This window comes from Rhopalosiphum padi, chromosome 4 (assembly GCF_020882245.1).
Source record: "Rhopalosiphum padi isolate XX-2018 chromosome 4, ASM2088224v1, whole genome shotgun sequence".
Classification (NCBI taxonomy): domain Eukaryota; kingdom Metazoa; phylum Arthropoda; class Insecta; order Hemiptera; family Aphididae; genus Rhopalosiphum; species Rhopalosiphum padi.
Genome location: NC_083600.1, coordinates 6124896 through 6143958, shown reverse-complemented (window position 1 = coordinate 6143958; position 19063 = coordinate 6124896). Strand labels below are relative to the sequence as shown.

The 19063-nt window shown below is 36.2% G+C and overlaps 1 protein-coding gene across 7 annotated transcripts in view; it reads right to left on the bottom strand.

Annotated features, from left to right (window-relative positions):
* Positions 1–19063, bottom strand: part of LOC132929543 (protein grainyhead-like) — a 101412-nt gene that overhangs the window by 32242 nt on the left and 50107 nt on the right. For 6 of the 7 annotated variants that reach the window (XM_060994950.1, XM_060994949.1, XM_060994947.1 and 3 more), the window contains exon 3: positions 3423–3839. The exons of the other annotated variant lie outside the window; for it this stretch is intronic. In XM_060994950.1, coding sequence (XP_060850933.1) covers positions 3423–3839 — 417 coding nt within the window. The remainder of the gene's footprint in view (positions 1–3422; positions 3840–19063) is intronic. 7 annotated transcript variants of the gene reach the window in all.

Here is a 19063-nt window from a genome sequence, read left to right as displayed (position 1 = left end):
TTACGACAATGGGTTATAATTGCGAGCGCATAACTATACGGTATGTATATCGTACTAGGTATATGGTAGGTATGTGTGTGCGTGTATACCGTGCCGAGGCTATAAATTATAGATCACGTCCCGCAATAACAATATTATAAATACCTGTGCACAAAAGAACCCGGAGGGCCTAATTTTTGTGTGTGTATGCGCGCGCGCCCGGTTTCGTCTGGTAATTCGATATTATTAGTATCAAAGATCCCGCGACCGGGTACAGTCGCGTCTTGTTGGTCTAAGTACCCAGTATATTATATAATATGTATCATCTATAATATATTTTATAATAAAATACGCGACAAACCGCCGTCGCCGACTTTAAGAGAGTTAATGACGAAGCCATATAGGTAACCCTCTCACGCGACTGAAATATGCGCATCACATTTCTGTATAACGACGAAAAAAAACATATATTATATAAAAGTAGCGGTGGTTTCTGATTTAAAGAGGCAAAATACGTATCTCTATTGTTTCTAACCAATTATAAGAAGAAAGAAAAAACCGAACATAATATTTTTGCGACCCGCCGCTAACCAGATATATTGTATATTATATTGTGTATGGGTAGATATATATAGTGTGTCGGTGTCGCTACGCAGTGGTGTTATACTTATAAAACAATAGCGTATAATATTATTATCATTATTACAATATATAATAAGCGCTCTTCGGACACGACTGAATATCAAGTTTTATATAAACGTCTGCGTGCACTCGTTAAAAATACATTTCACCGTCTCCGTATAAATTTTCGAGTGAAATGTGCAAATATATGTAACGCATCTCTATATGCCTATATGTATTGTATACATAAGTATATGTAATTTGTATGTATATGTATACACTTGTTACTATACATGACCTTACAGTGATATACAAAAATTAGTCGTAAAATCGATACTTGAAAAAGTCGGAACGTGCATGAGCCCGATTAGTAGATAATGCATGCATAATCTTATATTGATCAAAACGGTAATAGATATTAAGGCACGATTGTGCAAGTATAAGCAGGTACATACTTTGTGGCCGGCAATGTGATTAAATTACAGTTCGTATTAATGTATTATGTATAATTCATAAAAATATATTAAGTACATAAGCATATATGTAATATGTTATATGTTATAAAGGCAATTTCTTTAATAAGAGTGTATTATTAATTATTATTATTATTCATCAATTTGTACGTATACAGTACAATGAAATGTTAATTTTTATTATCATATGTACTTATATTTTATAGGTGTATTTACAATTATTTACGCTATTTGTTCGTAGTACTTGAAGTCCTAAACAATATTATCATATTATTTTTAGATATTTTTAGTATAACGAATTAAATTTAAATATATTGATACATTTTAACAAGTACCTACAAGTATATAATATAACCTATCAATGTATAAATCGTATAATTATTGTCATGTATATCATTCACCAGTATTAAAATAATGACTGACAAGTTTTTTTTTTCAATTACGACATGAGTTACGGCCTATTCTGTAATATTTCATAAGGTTGAGAACAATATTATATTATGTTGGGCATCGAAAAGGCGTTTTCATCTTTCATAATTTAATAATATAACCAACGCAATATGAATAAAGAACCCCATTTCCGCAGTATTAAAGGCTATTATGGAAGAGTAGTATGATTTTACATAATAGATCGTGGGACTATTGTGATCGTTGACAGACGTTTTCATAATTATTTATTTATTAAAAATTTCACATTTGGTACAGAAAATCAGTTTGAATTTTTATCACCAAAGATACGCTATTATTTGCGCGTTTGGTACATTTATAATATTAAATATTTTGTTTTTTAGTAGGTACCCGCTATTATATCGTACATAACACTAGCATAATAATATCGTGTATATATGATAACATCGTATATGTATATAGTTTACAAGCGTATATACCGCAACCGGGTTTTTTATTTATTTGTTAATTTCTAAATGTGGCGAAAACTACCTGTAGGTATCTACATAATATGCATGTTATACTGCATGATTTACAATATCAGATTATATTCGTATCGGTGCAATAACGCATACATATTACATAATAACACCGCAGATAAAAGGGATACATATATATCATACGATATAGGTATACGATGTATCGTTAGTTATATCGAACGGAATGCGTGTAACATTATAACGGCGAGTTAAAGACGATTGTTAAGATGATAATTTTTTTAATTTTCTGTTATAAGTATAAGGTACCTAGTTAGACGATTAACGTAATTGTTGTTACACAAGTCGGCTACATAATAAATTAACACGGTATTAAAAAATTAATAGCGATATTATTATAATACAACACGAAATAGAAACATTTATATATGGTCAAATCGTCTAGGAGTACGAGTACGAAAAACTCATATTTTACCTAAAACTAACATAATCCTTATAAAAAGCATGACTGACGGTAAATTATAATAATAATAATATATCTTACACGCGTATCGAGAAAAGTGATGAAATTATAACGCCGATTACGCGTCTAAGAGGACAAATATAATATGTTATCGTATTAGAAAACTGCGAAACCTAGTTGAATTAATGTGTAAATTATTGCAGACGATCTTAGGTGTAATAAATTATTCAGTATTTTCACCAACATAAATCACGTTAATAAACGTATATTTACTAAAAATATGTGTCAATAACAATGTCGGCGCTTTTTGAATAGCTGCCGTATGTTATATAATCAACGACCGTACAGATGATGTCGATTTAGCTTAAAATTAGTGTCGGGCGTACAAAAATTTAAACAAGGAGCCTATATACAAGATGCCCTCGAAAATGACATTTTAGTTTGGTATTGCAGAACACTGTTTCGAGATTACATGGCCATACGATAATAATAAATTTCCAATATAAACGACGACTCTCGGAAACTCGTTTTTTGCCGTCGCAATAGCGTATCGCGGCGACAATACGGATGAGCCTACACGCTCAAAGTGACACGGAAACCATCCTCATCTCATAAGCGTAAATTGTTAAAAAAAAGCATACCTTAAGTATATACGCATACATGTTATACAGTTACGCATATTTTTATATAAAAACATTGGTGTTAAGTTTATCTTCTATGACTACTATATACTGTGTTATTCTATAATAATAATAATAATAATAATATTATCAACGATGCATCGACGTGTTTTTTTAGGTTATTGTGTTATTTTTGAAACACGGCAAACGGCCAAGACACACATGTGAATATAATATTATACATTATGTAGAGGAAAAGGACGAGTTATATATTATTTTATAGGCGATAGATAAAAAAATACAAGCGGCGGCGGCGGCGGAGGTAGCAGCGGCAGCGGTCACGCAGATTAGACGCGCGCGCGCGCGCTTTGGCAGCACTTACGGCCATATGTCGGCAAGATGCTTGTCCTTGACGGAGTCGGACAAGTGCGGCAGCTTGTAATACTCGTAGACGAAACTGAGCGGTGCACCGCCCTGGCCCTGTCCCGACTGTTGGCCCTGTTCGTCCCCGGCAGCGCCGCCCGAAATGTTGAGCATGGCCGACGTGGCGGCGGTCAGCGGATGTTCGTAGTACGACGACCTCCAGCCACCCGGCTCGGCGGGTTGTTCGGTCACGCCGCCACCCCCGCCGCCGCCGCCGCCTCCTCCGCCCCCGGCGCCACCACCACCGTTCGTGTCCGAATCGGCCATGCCGTCGTCGCGGTGATGATCGTGTCGCCGGTGGTGGTGATGCTGTCCGTCGCCGTCAACAACGGCGCCGGTGACCTCGTCGTCCTCGCTGCAGCTACCCCGCCGTCTCCTACAAAAACAGCCCGCGAAAAAAAAACGTCCGCCGTTCAGATATCACTATCGCACAGGTAGGGTAGGTACACACACAAGTTTTAAGGAATACGCACACTAATTATATAATATTATATGGCCAGTTTCATTTCTATTTTCCGTTTATAAGCCGCGCACCCACCGCGCCCTTACGACAGAGCCTTTGCGAATCAAAAACTATGTGAGACCTGCCGCAGCCGTTGCCGCGTTTTTGTCGAGAAATCTCTTTTTAAACGGAAAACGATCGCGTTTATTATCATCGTTGCAACTACTCGCGACTATAATATATGATATATAAACATGCACATTATATTCCCACAACGGTCTGGTGGTGGGGGCACAGTCGACTAAATGGTAAAAATATGTTATAGATTTCAAACGACTATTGCAGCCGACTTTCACCGCATTAGACGCTACTGCTATATACGTGTATATAGGTATGTGTCGTATCGAGTACGTGTCCGGGCAACACGACGTCGCAACACAAGTCGGCCGACGAAAGTTCACTGTTTTTCCAGTGAAATCCGTCGATCGATCGCATCCGACAATTGTAAAAAAATAATTAACGCGAGTCGTCGTGTGATGACGATGACGACGACGACGACGACGATGACGGTGTACACGGAAAGAAGAGATCACGTGTACACTGCGGGTATCGCGATACAATGTGTCCGCTACCTAAACGCAGTAAACGGCGACGGACGAGATCACGAGCGGGGCACGCGTTTCGTGAATGAATCGCGCGGACCGCGGATGAATGACAGCGCATTGTTGTTGCATTATTATTATTGCTATTATTATTATTATTATTATTATTATTATGTGGTAGACGGAGTGATATCCGGCGCCGAGGGGCTCTCGTTTGTGCGCGCGCCAGACCGGACCGGTTCGGTTCGATCGACCGGTTCTCGGCCGGTGCGGCGGCTTCCTGCAGCATAATATACACATACACCGCGCGAAACAGCTACGACGACGTCTCTTCTTCCGCTCCGCCGAGTGTGATTTGTGATAAACGGTTGCCGAAAACAAAGTTCGTCCGATCAACACCCGCGGCACCGAATTGCCATTTGGGGGGGGGGGGCGATCACCTCACCCGAGTCGGGTGAATCGGTCGTCGTCCGAAAAACTGGACCAAAAGTGCGCGCCCGACAGACCGCGACTGCGAAACTAGTTCTGCCCGCCCGCCCGTCTAACCGACCGACCACCGCACCGCACAGAATAAAATATACGGGTGTACTATGATAACCAGTTATTATTGTTATTATATATTGTTGTTGTAGTTATTATAGTAGTCGTCGTCGTCGTCGTTGTTGTTGTTGTTGTGTGCGTGTTATATTGTTTGTATAAATAGTATATTATATTTACCGCCGTGACCTTTGGTCTCGTTAAAAAAAAAAAACTGAACCTGTTGTGCCACTGCACACGCGCGCCGAGCACTCGACCGACCACGACGACGCGACGGTTCCCCAAACGATTTCATTAACAAGTGTCGTCGTCGTTTTCTCGTTTTCCGCTCCACGTTGCCGTGTAAACGCCGCGACCACGTGCAATATATATCGTATTATTATAATTTATTATCGTATATTTTTCGCCCGATGGACGGGATTCATGTAACGAAATATCGGCAATCGTGATTCATGATCAACTTATTATTATTACGCGCTCGTTTTTCGTAATCGACCGAAATCGTATATTCTATCGACGTAATCAGTGACGCAGTTTTTTTTTTTTATAAAACCACATATTACACTGGCGTACTATATTGAGATCGTCGTTACAACATCGACACAGGAATAATACAAATAATGCGCGACTTGTTTCGCGTTCGCGGTTTCGACGTGGTGATAAGGGGAGAGCCGGATATGCGCGTTGTGTGCAGAGGATTGTATGCGCATGAAGTGGCAAAAAAGTCATCGCGTCGACGATGAAGCGATCTCGAAAAAAAAAATCGAAAACCATACAAAAAAAACGTAATCTAGGAACCGGCGACGAATCGGATGTCGAGTCGGAAGACGCACGACCCCCCCGGGTGATTAATTGTTTTATAAGATTTCCGAATAAATATAGCGCGCGCACCATACAATGTGCTCGGAGGGAGGGATGAGACAGTGATCGGAGTGCATGAGAACTGCGTTTTGCGCCGACGGGTACATATTATATGTACGTTTATACTGCACCCCGCGATGCTTGGCTTCCTCCTGGTCTGTGTTTACACAACCCTTTTGAAAATCATTTACGAAACAGCGGCGGTCTTGCGCAACGAGTGATTTTTTTTCGCGGATCTATTCATGCGATGACGTTCTTGCTGATGACAATGGGTAACCGAGCCTATACACACACTGCACGCGATTTATATGTATAATAATAATATGTATAGGTACGCCAAGCCGGGGGCTATTTGATGCGAAAAGGATTTAAAGGTCGACATTGACAAATGAGGAGCGCGCCGAGTGCGAGCGCATGTCGCGCGTTTATCGCAGTTCCGATATTTGTTTTTTTCGAGAGCGGGTATTATAATGCGTGTGTATGTGTGTCTGAAGGAGATATAATGAATGATGCGGCGTACGCGCGGATTAGAAGTCGTGTCGTACGATTTAAATATCGCGATTAAAAACATAATAATAATAATAATAAACGAAAAAGGTTATGTGTGTGCACAGAGTAACGGTTTTTTTATTATTGTTATTTTCACCACCGCGATGCTTGAAATTCTCATGATTTCGACAAATATGTTCACGGTTTGTTTACTGGGATACCCGTACGCCCTTCTCGTAGTAGAGATCTGTCTATACAGATACGGTATATAGTCGTCGATAATAAATAGGTCACAATTTACGCGTTCCCCCTACAGATATTGTCGGAAGTGGAATCTAAGGGTTTCCGAGTAAAAAAGAAAATGATACACACGCTACAACGTTCCATACGTAAACCGAAGGTATATCATCCGCAGGATAGAAAAAGGACAACTACCATAATTATACTTAAGAAAACAAACAATGTAATTTTCGAACTATCATCCGCGGGCGCCGAACGAGTAAGGTATTTTTTTGTTTTGGTCGTTTTAGATCCCAGACACGGTGCACATAGCTAGTATGTGTATAAGAAACACACGGAAATTAGATATATAATAATATTATTATTATATACGTAAACAACAATGTCAGTTTTTTACTGATGATATAATTTTTGATTACTGGTTTTTCGTCGTTTGTCAGCAACCGATCTCATGGGAATTTCATCGCCGTCGCCATTCCTATATATACTATACTCGGGGTGTGTACTGTATATATTTATTACATAGATGTTCTTAATATCATATATAGGTGTAATGTACACACACACACACTCATACATTCATACGTACGCACACACACACACACATATATATACATATGGATATAAGTACCCAGAGCCGTCGCCGAGCAAATGATTTGTAGGAGATAATAAAATAAAAATTACCTACCTAAGTAATAACTACATACATGTATATACAGCGACAAGACGGCGTGTCCATGGTATATTTTTATATTATATACGGACAGAAGGGAAATAACACCGTTAATTTGGTACACGAAGTTATCCGAAGAGTTATAATACTATACATGCACGCCGTGAACAGACCATACACATTACACATATATGCAAATGACTGTAATCACGATGATTGCGCCTCGGGACCGTAGTCGTCCCGTCACATGTAGGTACGTGAATATATAGTATATAATAACAATATAATATGATATCTACCCCCAAACAAGATGGAAGTCGATAAAAATGTAAATCCTGTATATATACTACATATATAGGTATCTCGACAATAAATATATGATTCGTGAAGCTATTGTTACTCGGCTTAAACCTTATGTATAGGTATATATAATATTAATACGATCGTATATATATATACCGTACCTACGCTTTATTTGGGGGACCACGAGGCGAAAAAGGGATGACAATGTTTTAGATATAGGTACATACTAAAAAACTGACTACCCACTGAATAGAATGAAATAATATTATGTGCGTCGTGTGTTGTTATTTTATGTTTTCCTCGCAAACGCAAAAAATTCCATAAAACGTTGAGAGTAGACCCGTTCAACTTAACCCAGTTATAATATATATAGGTATCAGAGAAGGTTATATACCTATACAAGTGTAAGTACTCGGCTGCTGTGAAAACGCGTCAACGAGAAATGTTGATTTATAAATTAACGCTGACTGGGCAAAGTAGCGTGCCATCGACCTAGAGAGCAATAACGTTTTTTCTGTCCGTGCACAATAATAATAAAATATCGTACAATTGCATAATTTTTTAAACATGCGCGTGAGTGCGTTATCCCCCATAGCAACTAATCCACCGATCGATCAAAACGAATGATTAAACACACACACACACACACATAAAACCACACATGTGCAAATTATAATATCGCGTATACGATGTAGGGTATTTGGACCGGATATTCCTGTTTTGCGTAAGGTTGCCGCAAACGCAAACGCTGCAGTGTCAAAATCAAAAAGGACGTCCGCCCGCCCGCGCCAATCCGTGTATACCATAGATATTCTGATACCTGCTACATAATAATATATAATAATATATACACATGACGATAGATATACGCCGATAGCGCAGCACGACACCCGAGTCCGGAGAAGCGGTTAGCCCTCAACGGTCAATTGTTTTTGTATATACGTATAATTTAATACATTTGTATAAATCGAACGCGTTTTATGTGTGCCACAATGCACGCTCACCCGTAATTAATATTATTTATGTACGGACTGCAGCCGAGGCATGTATAATATAATATGCTATAGGTATGCTGCGTGGACAAGAGAGACCGCGACCGAATTGTCTTAGCGCGCAGCACGAATTTAGCGTCGGAAAAACGACAAGGACGGTACGTCGGAACGAAACACTATAAGGATAGGTACATATTATACAGTTTATATAGTATAGTAGTACGTGTTCTTTATAAATTGCATATTATTGTGTATCACCTCGTGAGAAGGTTTTACCGCAACAATTCGGTTGCCAAATCGGTAGAAAACTTATTCGATCACTCACTGATATGATATTATATTCTATGTGTGATGGCAGGTGGGTAGGTGTATAAGTATGAAAATCATCGGGTATTCGATATCGGAAGGAAAATAACATATATAATATTAATGTGTGAGTTTATATTATATACACATGTAAAATACTTTTGACGTTGACGAGGAAATTGAACAACAGCCGAAAGTATATTACAATATGTACACGTCGGTTTTACGGCTTCACGTACCAAAATATAATATATATATAAATGTGTGTGTGTGTATACATATACGATAGATTAGCCGAAATGGGTGTATCCGCGAGATGGATTATTGCTCCGGTAAATTGCTTCGGAGTACCTATACATATAACCAGTAAACATTATGTATATTACCTACCTATATTATGGATATATGCATGTAATATATAATGTAGATAATACGCATATATTTCAGTACTCGCAGACCACAAAAACATGTGCCCCGCACACGGCGAGCTATACATAATATTATAATATATCATTACACTCAAATATATATACGTATATAGATACTACGGATAAGTACGCGTTCCTAGTCGTAGACTAATAATATTATCCCGTATCTCCGTATACAATGTTATGATAATATATGATATTATTTATACTATTTAGAGACATATACGAACATAAGGTTTCAAAGTCAATAAGGAGTGGTTAAGGATTCGTCGCAAATTTTGCCACTGCCTCGATGAAAATTAGGGTTGTACGTGCATACTGCAGTTTGTGTAATATATTGAATTATATATATATATATATATATATATATATATAGACATGTAATCCGGTATAATATTTAATTGCGTTTATTACGTATTACACATCATATTATTATATATATATATATATTAGGTATATAGGTAAGTACACGTAAAGTGCAGTAACATACGATGATAATGATACCGATATATAGGACATATAGGTATATGTCATTTTACATCGTGTCGGACGTGTGTAATCGATTCGGCCGCATAACTGTGTTCAATATAAATATGTACCTATATACTTGTGCGTTTACAATAGTGTATAGGCAACAAACTAGATAACATTGAGACGGTAAATTAGAAACGAAATTCCAAGTCCGGTGACGAGTGCACGCGCGTGCGTCCGGGATGCCGCGACGAGACGATGTTATATTATATATATACCGTAGAAATATCGCCTTTTGCGTCGTTCAAGGGTACCCAGAGGAGTGTGCATAATATATAAAATAATTACACTTAAGTCATGTAGGTACAAGGCGTATGCGAATACCGCGTGACTTAACTCGTCAACTAGAACCGCGACAAATACGCGGCTTTTGCGTATGTGTATATTGCAGTGGCTTGTGTTCTATATTCATAGTTATTAGTATTGTATAATACATGCATAGTCACGGCCTATAAGTTTTTAGTTAATGTTATATTATATCAATAAGTAGTGGTTGTCGAAATCATAGTGGAATGGGGGAAGTCGCGTGGTTTAAGTCTTACCGACCCCTAATCCTTATACGTCGAAAATATATTTTATTGGTAATCTTAACACACATTTAGGCATAACGGTTTAATATTATAAATTATGACCCTATAATATAAACCTAATAAATAAATTGTTAATTTTTTTCTGTACAGATTAAACATGATGCTCGCGGCGAAAACGGTACTGCGATCATTCACGATGGGTAATCCAATACTGAGAGTTTGAATAAAAATGAAAACACAAATATTCGTTGTTGCGTGGGGAGAAAGACAATTTTATTTATGCGCTGGCAATCAAAAACTATAATTCGACCGCCGGACGGAGGCGTGATGATGTTATTATAAAGATGTTAAGGTAAAAATCTTTATAATACAATTATTATTAAAATTAGTAAGGTGTTGTATAAAAGGATATCGGATATTACTATAATGCATGCCGATGTTTCGAAGCTTTCTATTGGCCCGTAGCGATGATGTGCGGTGGTAGTCACGGCGAACACCGTAGATCATAATTTTTATACCTATTGTATTGATTTACAGGATCATCGTTATGAACAATATCATCACAGTAATATAATGATTACGGTCGCGAATAATATAATGTAATATTTTTAAAAAAGATTTTCCGCGGCGATTTAACCCCGAGGACCTTTTGAGTGTAGCCACAACAACATGTGGGCGGATGACGAGGATTCTGCAGCGGACACACATAGACATATACACACATAACATATCATAATCTATCAGAATGCACAAGTTTTATATATATATATATTAGTATAGGTACGGTACACGCGTGTAATATGCTGTGGGAACACCGCAGAGGTCGCGCGGCAGGTGAAAGGCCGTCGGTCTATCTCATATAATAATATCATCGCGTATCTGACTCATAGCCCATAGGTACGACTCACGTGTGCAGCGAATGTGTGTGTAAATGATTTCTTATACAAGAAATATATACGTGTATCATCATATCGACGTATGCGCACAAAGAACACGGGTATGATATGCATTGTGCAGATTCTCGTGTGCGTATGGGCGAATAGTATATTAAACATATTACCCACCGACAAGAAATATATACGAACGTTTTAACACCCGGACGGAACGTGACCACGTGCAGGGAAAAACTGTCAGCAGCACGTAAATAATAACGAGAGTTTATATATTATATGCGACAGGTATATATCAAACTTGTAAACTTATATCGTGTGTATAAACGATGTTCACGCGAAAAATAGACTTGAAAATATATTATTATAACGCATAACATTAAAACTGCAATACCTCGCGCGCGTACACAGAATTTTTTTTTGTTTACTTATACTTATTTTTACCGAGAGAAAAAAACGGCAGCATTCTTGAAAAAGAATACAACGTTCGCATTGGAAAATAAATCGAAATACTCTGACTGGGGTAACGTATATATATATATATATATATATATTATGTTTGTGTGTATGTTTATTGATCAGTGTGTACGACGATTATAATAATAATAACGTGTCGCGCAAAGAATTTTGATCAGTCGACGGCGGCGGCGGCATGCTACGGCGGCATTGCTATACGCGTATACGCACATCGGCTAGGCGAATCACGAGGAAAATTCTCATAGTTTTATATAATATTATTGCTATTTTTTCTGCCTATAACATTATACACTGAACGCTACACGGCACGCAGGACGATTCTCCTATTCGCGCATTCGTATCACGTACGGGCCAAATCGTTCCTTACCGGGAAAAAAAATCGTCGACGACCGCTCGATCTTTGCTCGGCCGAGACACTGTGAACAATCGGGGAGTCGATAATAATATATTATATTGAAGTATTATCGCACACAATGTATTTATAGGTATCGGTTTCTTCGACGGCCGAATTCGGTCCGATCGTCGTTGTTTTCACTTTTGCATGGCCAGCTACATTATGTATAAGTACTATAAGTACTGCTATTACACCGTCGTCGTAAATATAAAAAAAACACATTATTTCCAGTACGCCTCCGACGGATGTTACCACGTCATAGCGTATAAGGCTGTAGTCATTTTTGTATTCGCCACAACAGCGATGCGTACAGCGTCGTTTACAATAGGTTAGAATGGTTAGATGCTTATAGATGTTCACAATAAATATCGATCACAGTATGCTACTGCAGCAGGAATAATTTTAGTAAGCGCACTGCGCACACTGCAATCGATCTATCGATGACTGAGGTTAATTGTCCGTGTTTAATATATATTATATTATTATAGTCCAAGCTTTACGTTTACACGAGTACAACAGCCAAGTATCACTGATATCAGACACGCAAGAACCGCGCGCGTGCGATTAAAATCGTGATGATCGAAATGCCGTGCTCGAAACGACGACGACGATGATGATCGCAATAGTTCGCGTGCACGGCTTACTGCAAGGAAGACTATTATATATTTATAATAATAGGTATACTACGTTTTATTATTATTGAATCGTTATAAGTATATTATATATTACAGACTGCGACTGCGGTAGCAGAAATCTCAATGTTGCTGACGATGTTTTTCCGATCGTGACACGTTCGATCGAGACGTTGCGGGTGCAATGTCTACAGAGAAAACTTTTGTCGTTTGCTGTATACAGGTGAAAAATCTATTCTATTCGAGAAGTTATTGCACTCTGCACGTTGTGTACACATAAAGTTGCAGTGTTCGCTGTAGAAGTACGCGTGTTCACAGTGTATTATGATGACGATGACGATGATTAAGATGACGATAATGTCCGTTTATTGTGCGCTGGGGCTTAAACCGGTATATTAGGTAGGTAAACATAATAATATTATTATTATATCCCATGCGGCACGTGGTTGTAGCTATATATAGTACCTATACAGTATACGCCACACGCCGAGGGTAATTTCTTGAAATACCGGACCCTCGAACTTGTTCTGAGTGTATATTATAAATGTGTGTGCATACAGGTTGTTGCATACTAGTTTGGCGGCAAGAGAGGCGAAAGATACTACTATAACTACCTACTGCTACTACACTACACTACTAGTATTAATATTTACTATACTACTACTACTACTACTACTACAACTACTACTATAGTACTACGACTACTATATATAGGCTCACAAGCACGACACCCACGCCAAATGGTGCAGTAAGCCGTTTCCATTCATAAAGTACATAATATAATAATGATAATAATATCTAACGGGCGTTTGGCCATGTACACGAAACGCACACGGCACACGGTATTAACGATAGACGGCCGTCGTTTTCGGTAAACTTACAACATATTTACATATCACGATAATTGTGTGCAGGTATACCCATTATGAATATTATAATATACGCACAAATGGTTATTAATAATATTATTAGGTATCGCACTATATGCGTAAACGCGGTATACCTATTTATACATGACCGGAAAACGTTGTATACGCAAACACGGAACACGGTCCGTTTAACAATTATTATATCGTAATACACGTCCCCTTTTATTTATTTTTTCGTACATAGGTTCCTATATAAAGTATATAATATCTATATATACGCACAGCCTACAGGTAGTCGTTTCGAAATATCTGTTGCGTCGACGACGATTTCTCAACTACATATATTATTATTCTTCGGGTTTTTTTTTATTCTTTTCATACGCCTTCAATAAAACATTTTGCGAGCAGTTTATAAACCCGTCGTTTCTATATATACCGGCAGTATAATATATATATTTTTTTTTCTCTCCGTTTTCTGCAGTAGCCGGGACGACGACAATGGCTGACGATTGATGTCGGTCGTAAAACAAAATTGGTCTGATATATCTGCCGTTTTTTTTTTCTTCTCTCTATACGTTTACTCTCATTCCTTCCTATATACAGTCCCGGGTTGTGATGGCCAATTAAAGTACTTATATATAAATATAATACTACTGGTGCAGTGTCAGCGGGGCCTGCGGCAGTCGGCACATATATACATGCGGCGGAGTATATTATAAGACGAGAGAGAGAGAGAGACGGATAGAGTGTAAGAGGGTCGGTGGAGTTTGGCTCGCGCACACAGAATTCTAAACTCGGAACTTATATTCGCATTGTGCTCTCGGGATGGGTTTTATGAGAATAATATAATAATAAAATAAAAAATACGGGTGTATATACCTATACCTATATATAATAAAAATAATAATAATAAAAGAAGAAAAAATAGTCACATGCCAATAAATATAATAAAATATATTTTATATGTGCAGCGTACGGTGACGGTATAGGTATAGGTACGCACGTGAAAAAACTAAATCGTTTTCTCGTGGACGGAAAAAAAAACGGACTGTCGACGACGAGTGCATTGCGCGCGAAAATATATTGCGGGCGGACCGATCGATGGAGCCGAATAAATTGGTGTGCGCGCGCGCGTTCTCCGCCGGCCGTCTCCCGATTGGTCGGAACCGTTCTGAGCGGGCGGCGACCATTAGCCGGGCGTCGGCGTCGGCGTGCTATCGCGTTATTTATTTTTTTAATTTTTTTTTACGACAAGTGCGCTTTACTAGTCCGATATATAATGATAAATAATCAAAACTACGAGCGCGCGCGCGCGCGCACAAACACACACCCAATAATGATACAATGTGCGCGCGCACGTACGTACATAAACGTCACGCGCGTGTTGCCGATTAAATTATCTATAAGGCGCGGCGGTAGCGGCAGTCCGCCGTCGTCCCGGCGCCGATTTTTATCTAATATTATATATTATATTATATTACCGTTTCGCATATTATATACGCGTATACATAAATGAATTATATTATTTTTTTATAATAATACGCGTATACGATGTATAAATATTATACGCGCGACGTTTACAATATTATCGCCGTTTTTTATACGATACGATATTATGTTTTAACTACGTTATAGTACACAGACGTACAGCGGCGTTTATGATTTATGATTGTATATATACGCGCATTTAATAAATAATATATATATATAGTCAGCAATACCATATATTATATATATATATATATATTGTTCCCTGCAATTTATCGTTTTGAATTATTATTATTATTATTATTGTTATGATATACAACTGTCTGACTACGCGGTATTGATATCACATTATTATATATATAGATATAAGAATAAGATAATTTATAAATATAGAAATGCAGACTGTGCGGAAGACGACGAACTGTGCAGATGTGAAAAACCGAATATTATATTATATGCACATCACTGTCGGCGGAAAAAAACTATACCTATATCAATCCTATTTTACAATATTATCGTATCACGACACGACGAATCATAATATAACTACTTTGTATATTATACGAAATATTATACTATAATCGTCGTTTAATGTAAGTATATTATGTGCACTATATATACACGACGACGTAATAAAAAAGATAGAAAATAAATATATTGCGGGCACACGAAGCCACAACGATAAAATAATATCATAAAGTGCCTCTGCTATATGGTAGTGTATATATACTATTAATACTTATGGATAGAATATATGTGCCTATATTGCAGATCAGATATACAGTCATATTATCGTCAGTCGCAATATAATAATATTATATATATACAGGTGCACTTTACTATACGAATATCGTTATAAGTATATACCTAATACATAATAACCGGGAATTTTTTTTTTATTTCTTTACAATATATTCGGTCCAGTTGAATTTTTTACGCTCGGCTTTATAACGTCGTTATGTAGGTAGATAAATGCATTTAAAATATATAGTGCCTCTGAATAATAAACTTGTATAAAATCTCTTTATTTTATACATTATAGTATTATATACCTACAAATTATACATAGATTATAATTAGGTACATGCGAACACTGTGCAATGTATTATTATATATACCAATGTACAATATTATATATACGATATATAATTTGAATGCGCGCACGAAAGTTATAAAAATGTTATTTTACGACAACGATTTTTTTTTCTAAACTATAACGCGTATAATAAATAAATAAAAAAATAAATACTTAAACGATCTCCAATAAAAGTGATTATTTTTTTAAGGCGTATAGTTATTATTACCTACATGCGCGCATGTCCTACTTTTAATGTAGTAAAAAAAAAAAACAAATAAAAATTAATAGTGTTAACTAAAATATTGACCGACCCAAAATCGTTGATATAATTTTATATTTTTCATTAAATCTGTAGGTAGATAAGTTATATTATGCGAACCTGCAATTAAGGTCGATTTCGGCCCAATATATTATAAATTACCTACGGCATAATTTATTGCTTTTCAGGCAAATATTCAAAAAAAAATACGTGCGACGTGCGTATATGTATGATTCGATATTTACACAAATTAGTCCATCACGCGCGTCAGGTATCTATATATTTAATAGTATAATACTGTTGGGTTCAAATCGTAAATCAACGCCATACGATACCGTTACTGCAATAATATACGTCGCGATAATATAATTTAATATGCCTTCAGCTTTAAAATCAAAGATTTCATCGGGGACACCGACTTTCAATGAAAAATAATTTCAAGGATAGTAGTACCTACACGAGGATTTTTGTATCACTGGGAGATTTCGATAGATCGGTGGATATGTATGTGTGTAATAAATTACAGAAATCAATAATCAATACAAGTGACTGTATAATGACAGCGGTCCGTGTGTACACAACCGTAATATATGACGGTAAATTAGTAAATAAATAATTATAAATTTATTTATTATTATACGAATGTGCGCGATGACAATCTAATAAAATATATTACGTACGTACTTATTCTCATGATAATATTTTTGCAATTCATCGATACGGGTATAATCGCGATGAAAAAAAAATTACGACATCACAGTTATACATATACGTTATGTGTATATTGTATAATTAGTACTTTATCGTTACGGGAATAAATACATAAATAGATAAAAACATATTATTAATAATAAGAGGAAAAATCGCAATTGATTCGTGAATGATATACAATTTCATGAACAAAATTACAGAAATAATCAAATAAATACACGGTTTAATGTGTATACCGCACATAGCTACGCGCGTATATTGGGTTGCCTAACCAAAAGTCCCTAAAATATTATAATGATATTAAAATTATTTTTAACACTTAACTACGTATACCTATATTTTATTAATTAGTATGAATGTATTTTGTGAGAATATTCGTACAAACAGGCAAACGAGAGTAGTCATATGGCGAGTATAGTAATACGGCCGAGAATAATAATTAAAACACGGAATATTGGTACAATACCATAATAACCTCTGTAAAATTACTGACATATCGGCAGAAAAATTTATTTATTATTTATATATAATTATTTAGGTATATTTTCTATTAAATTATTATATAATATGATAGGTAATTATATCAGGTGTGATGTGACCTTTAATTTTTGGTCACCTCGAATCAACGGAAGCACGCCTACACGAACGGGCGTCAATCTTAATTAAAATATAATATTAATTGACTAAAAATTAAATAAAATAGACTATAAAATAGCTTTAAGGCTAACGTTTATATATTGACGTACGCATTTATTATAATACATGTCATATTTGCTTTAAACGAATTACACACTATAAATGATTTAAACGGTGCCAGTGTATATTATGATATAGACCTACTACATATTATATAGATATTATGGTTTTTATTCAAGGGAAAATATACGAAGTGATTGAAAGGAACAAGGTGGAGAGAAAAACGCTGTATTGATCTATATATATATATATATTATATTGAATATTAAACGCGCAGTGTGCTATATATATATTATACATAATGATAATAAAAATAATAATGATATCCATCCGTCGTCAGCGGAAAAAAATTATTTTCTTTAGACTTAACGTATGCCTAGTATATATACTATATGTACCTAATATTATAGGTACGTTTCTTCCTATACATGATATATTATTATATATGTTATGATTGATAGACGCATGTCGATCGTCGGATCGGAAAGCATTCATTAATAAAGAGCACTAAGTACTTTTTTTCTTCTTCCCTCCCGTTGATTAATGGTGGAAAGTATAATATATATACGTATATTATAATGGCGTATAGCGTACGCGATGAGATGCGTGTTTCTAACGATCGTCTGCACGGCCAAGAGTAAGACGAACGACAATGAACATTTTATATTTTTTTACTAGTCTCCCGTCATTATTATGATGCTTTCAAAATAACAAATAGATATGTTTTAATTAAAAAAAATCGAATACGATAAATGTTTTTTAATGTAGGTTAATTATAATATATAAAGACGGAAGACCTATATTTTGTTTTCATTCGAATTTCATAGAAAACAGGAAACTTAGATTACCTATTAATTATCACTTATCGATTACCTATAACCTCCTATACACCAGGATCCTGCGATAAATTATTTTTAAATAATAGACTAAAAACAGGTTGATATAACGATATATATTATAAGTTTTACGTCACCTTTAATAGTAATTATAAAATAAATACATATGCATTTTTCGAATCACATATTATAATATAATGTATAAAATTTTAGTATTATTTATAAATATACATTTTATTTATGTATTGAATATAAATAGTATACCTAATAAAATAAATATAATACATGTGTAATATGGTATAATTTTTATATTAACACACGTGCATACATTTGAGA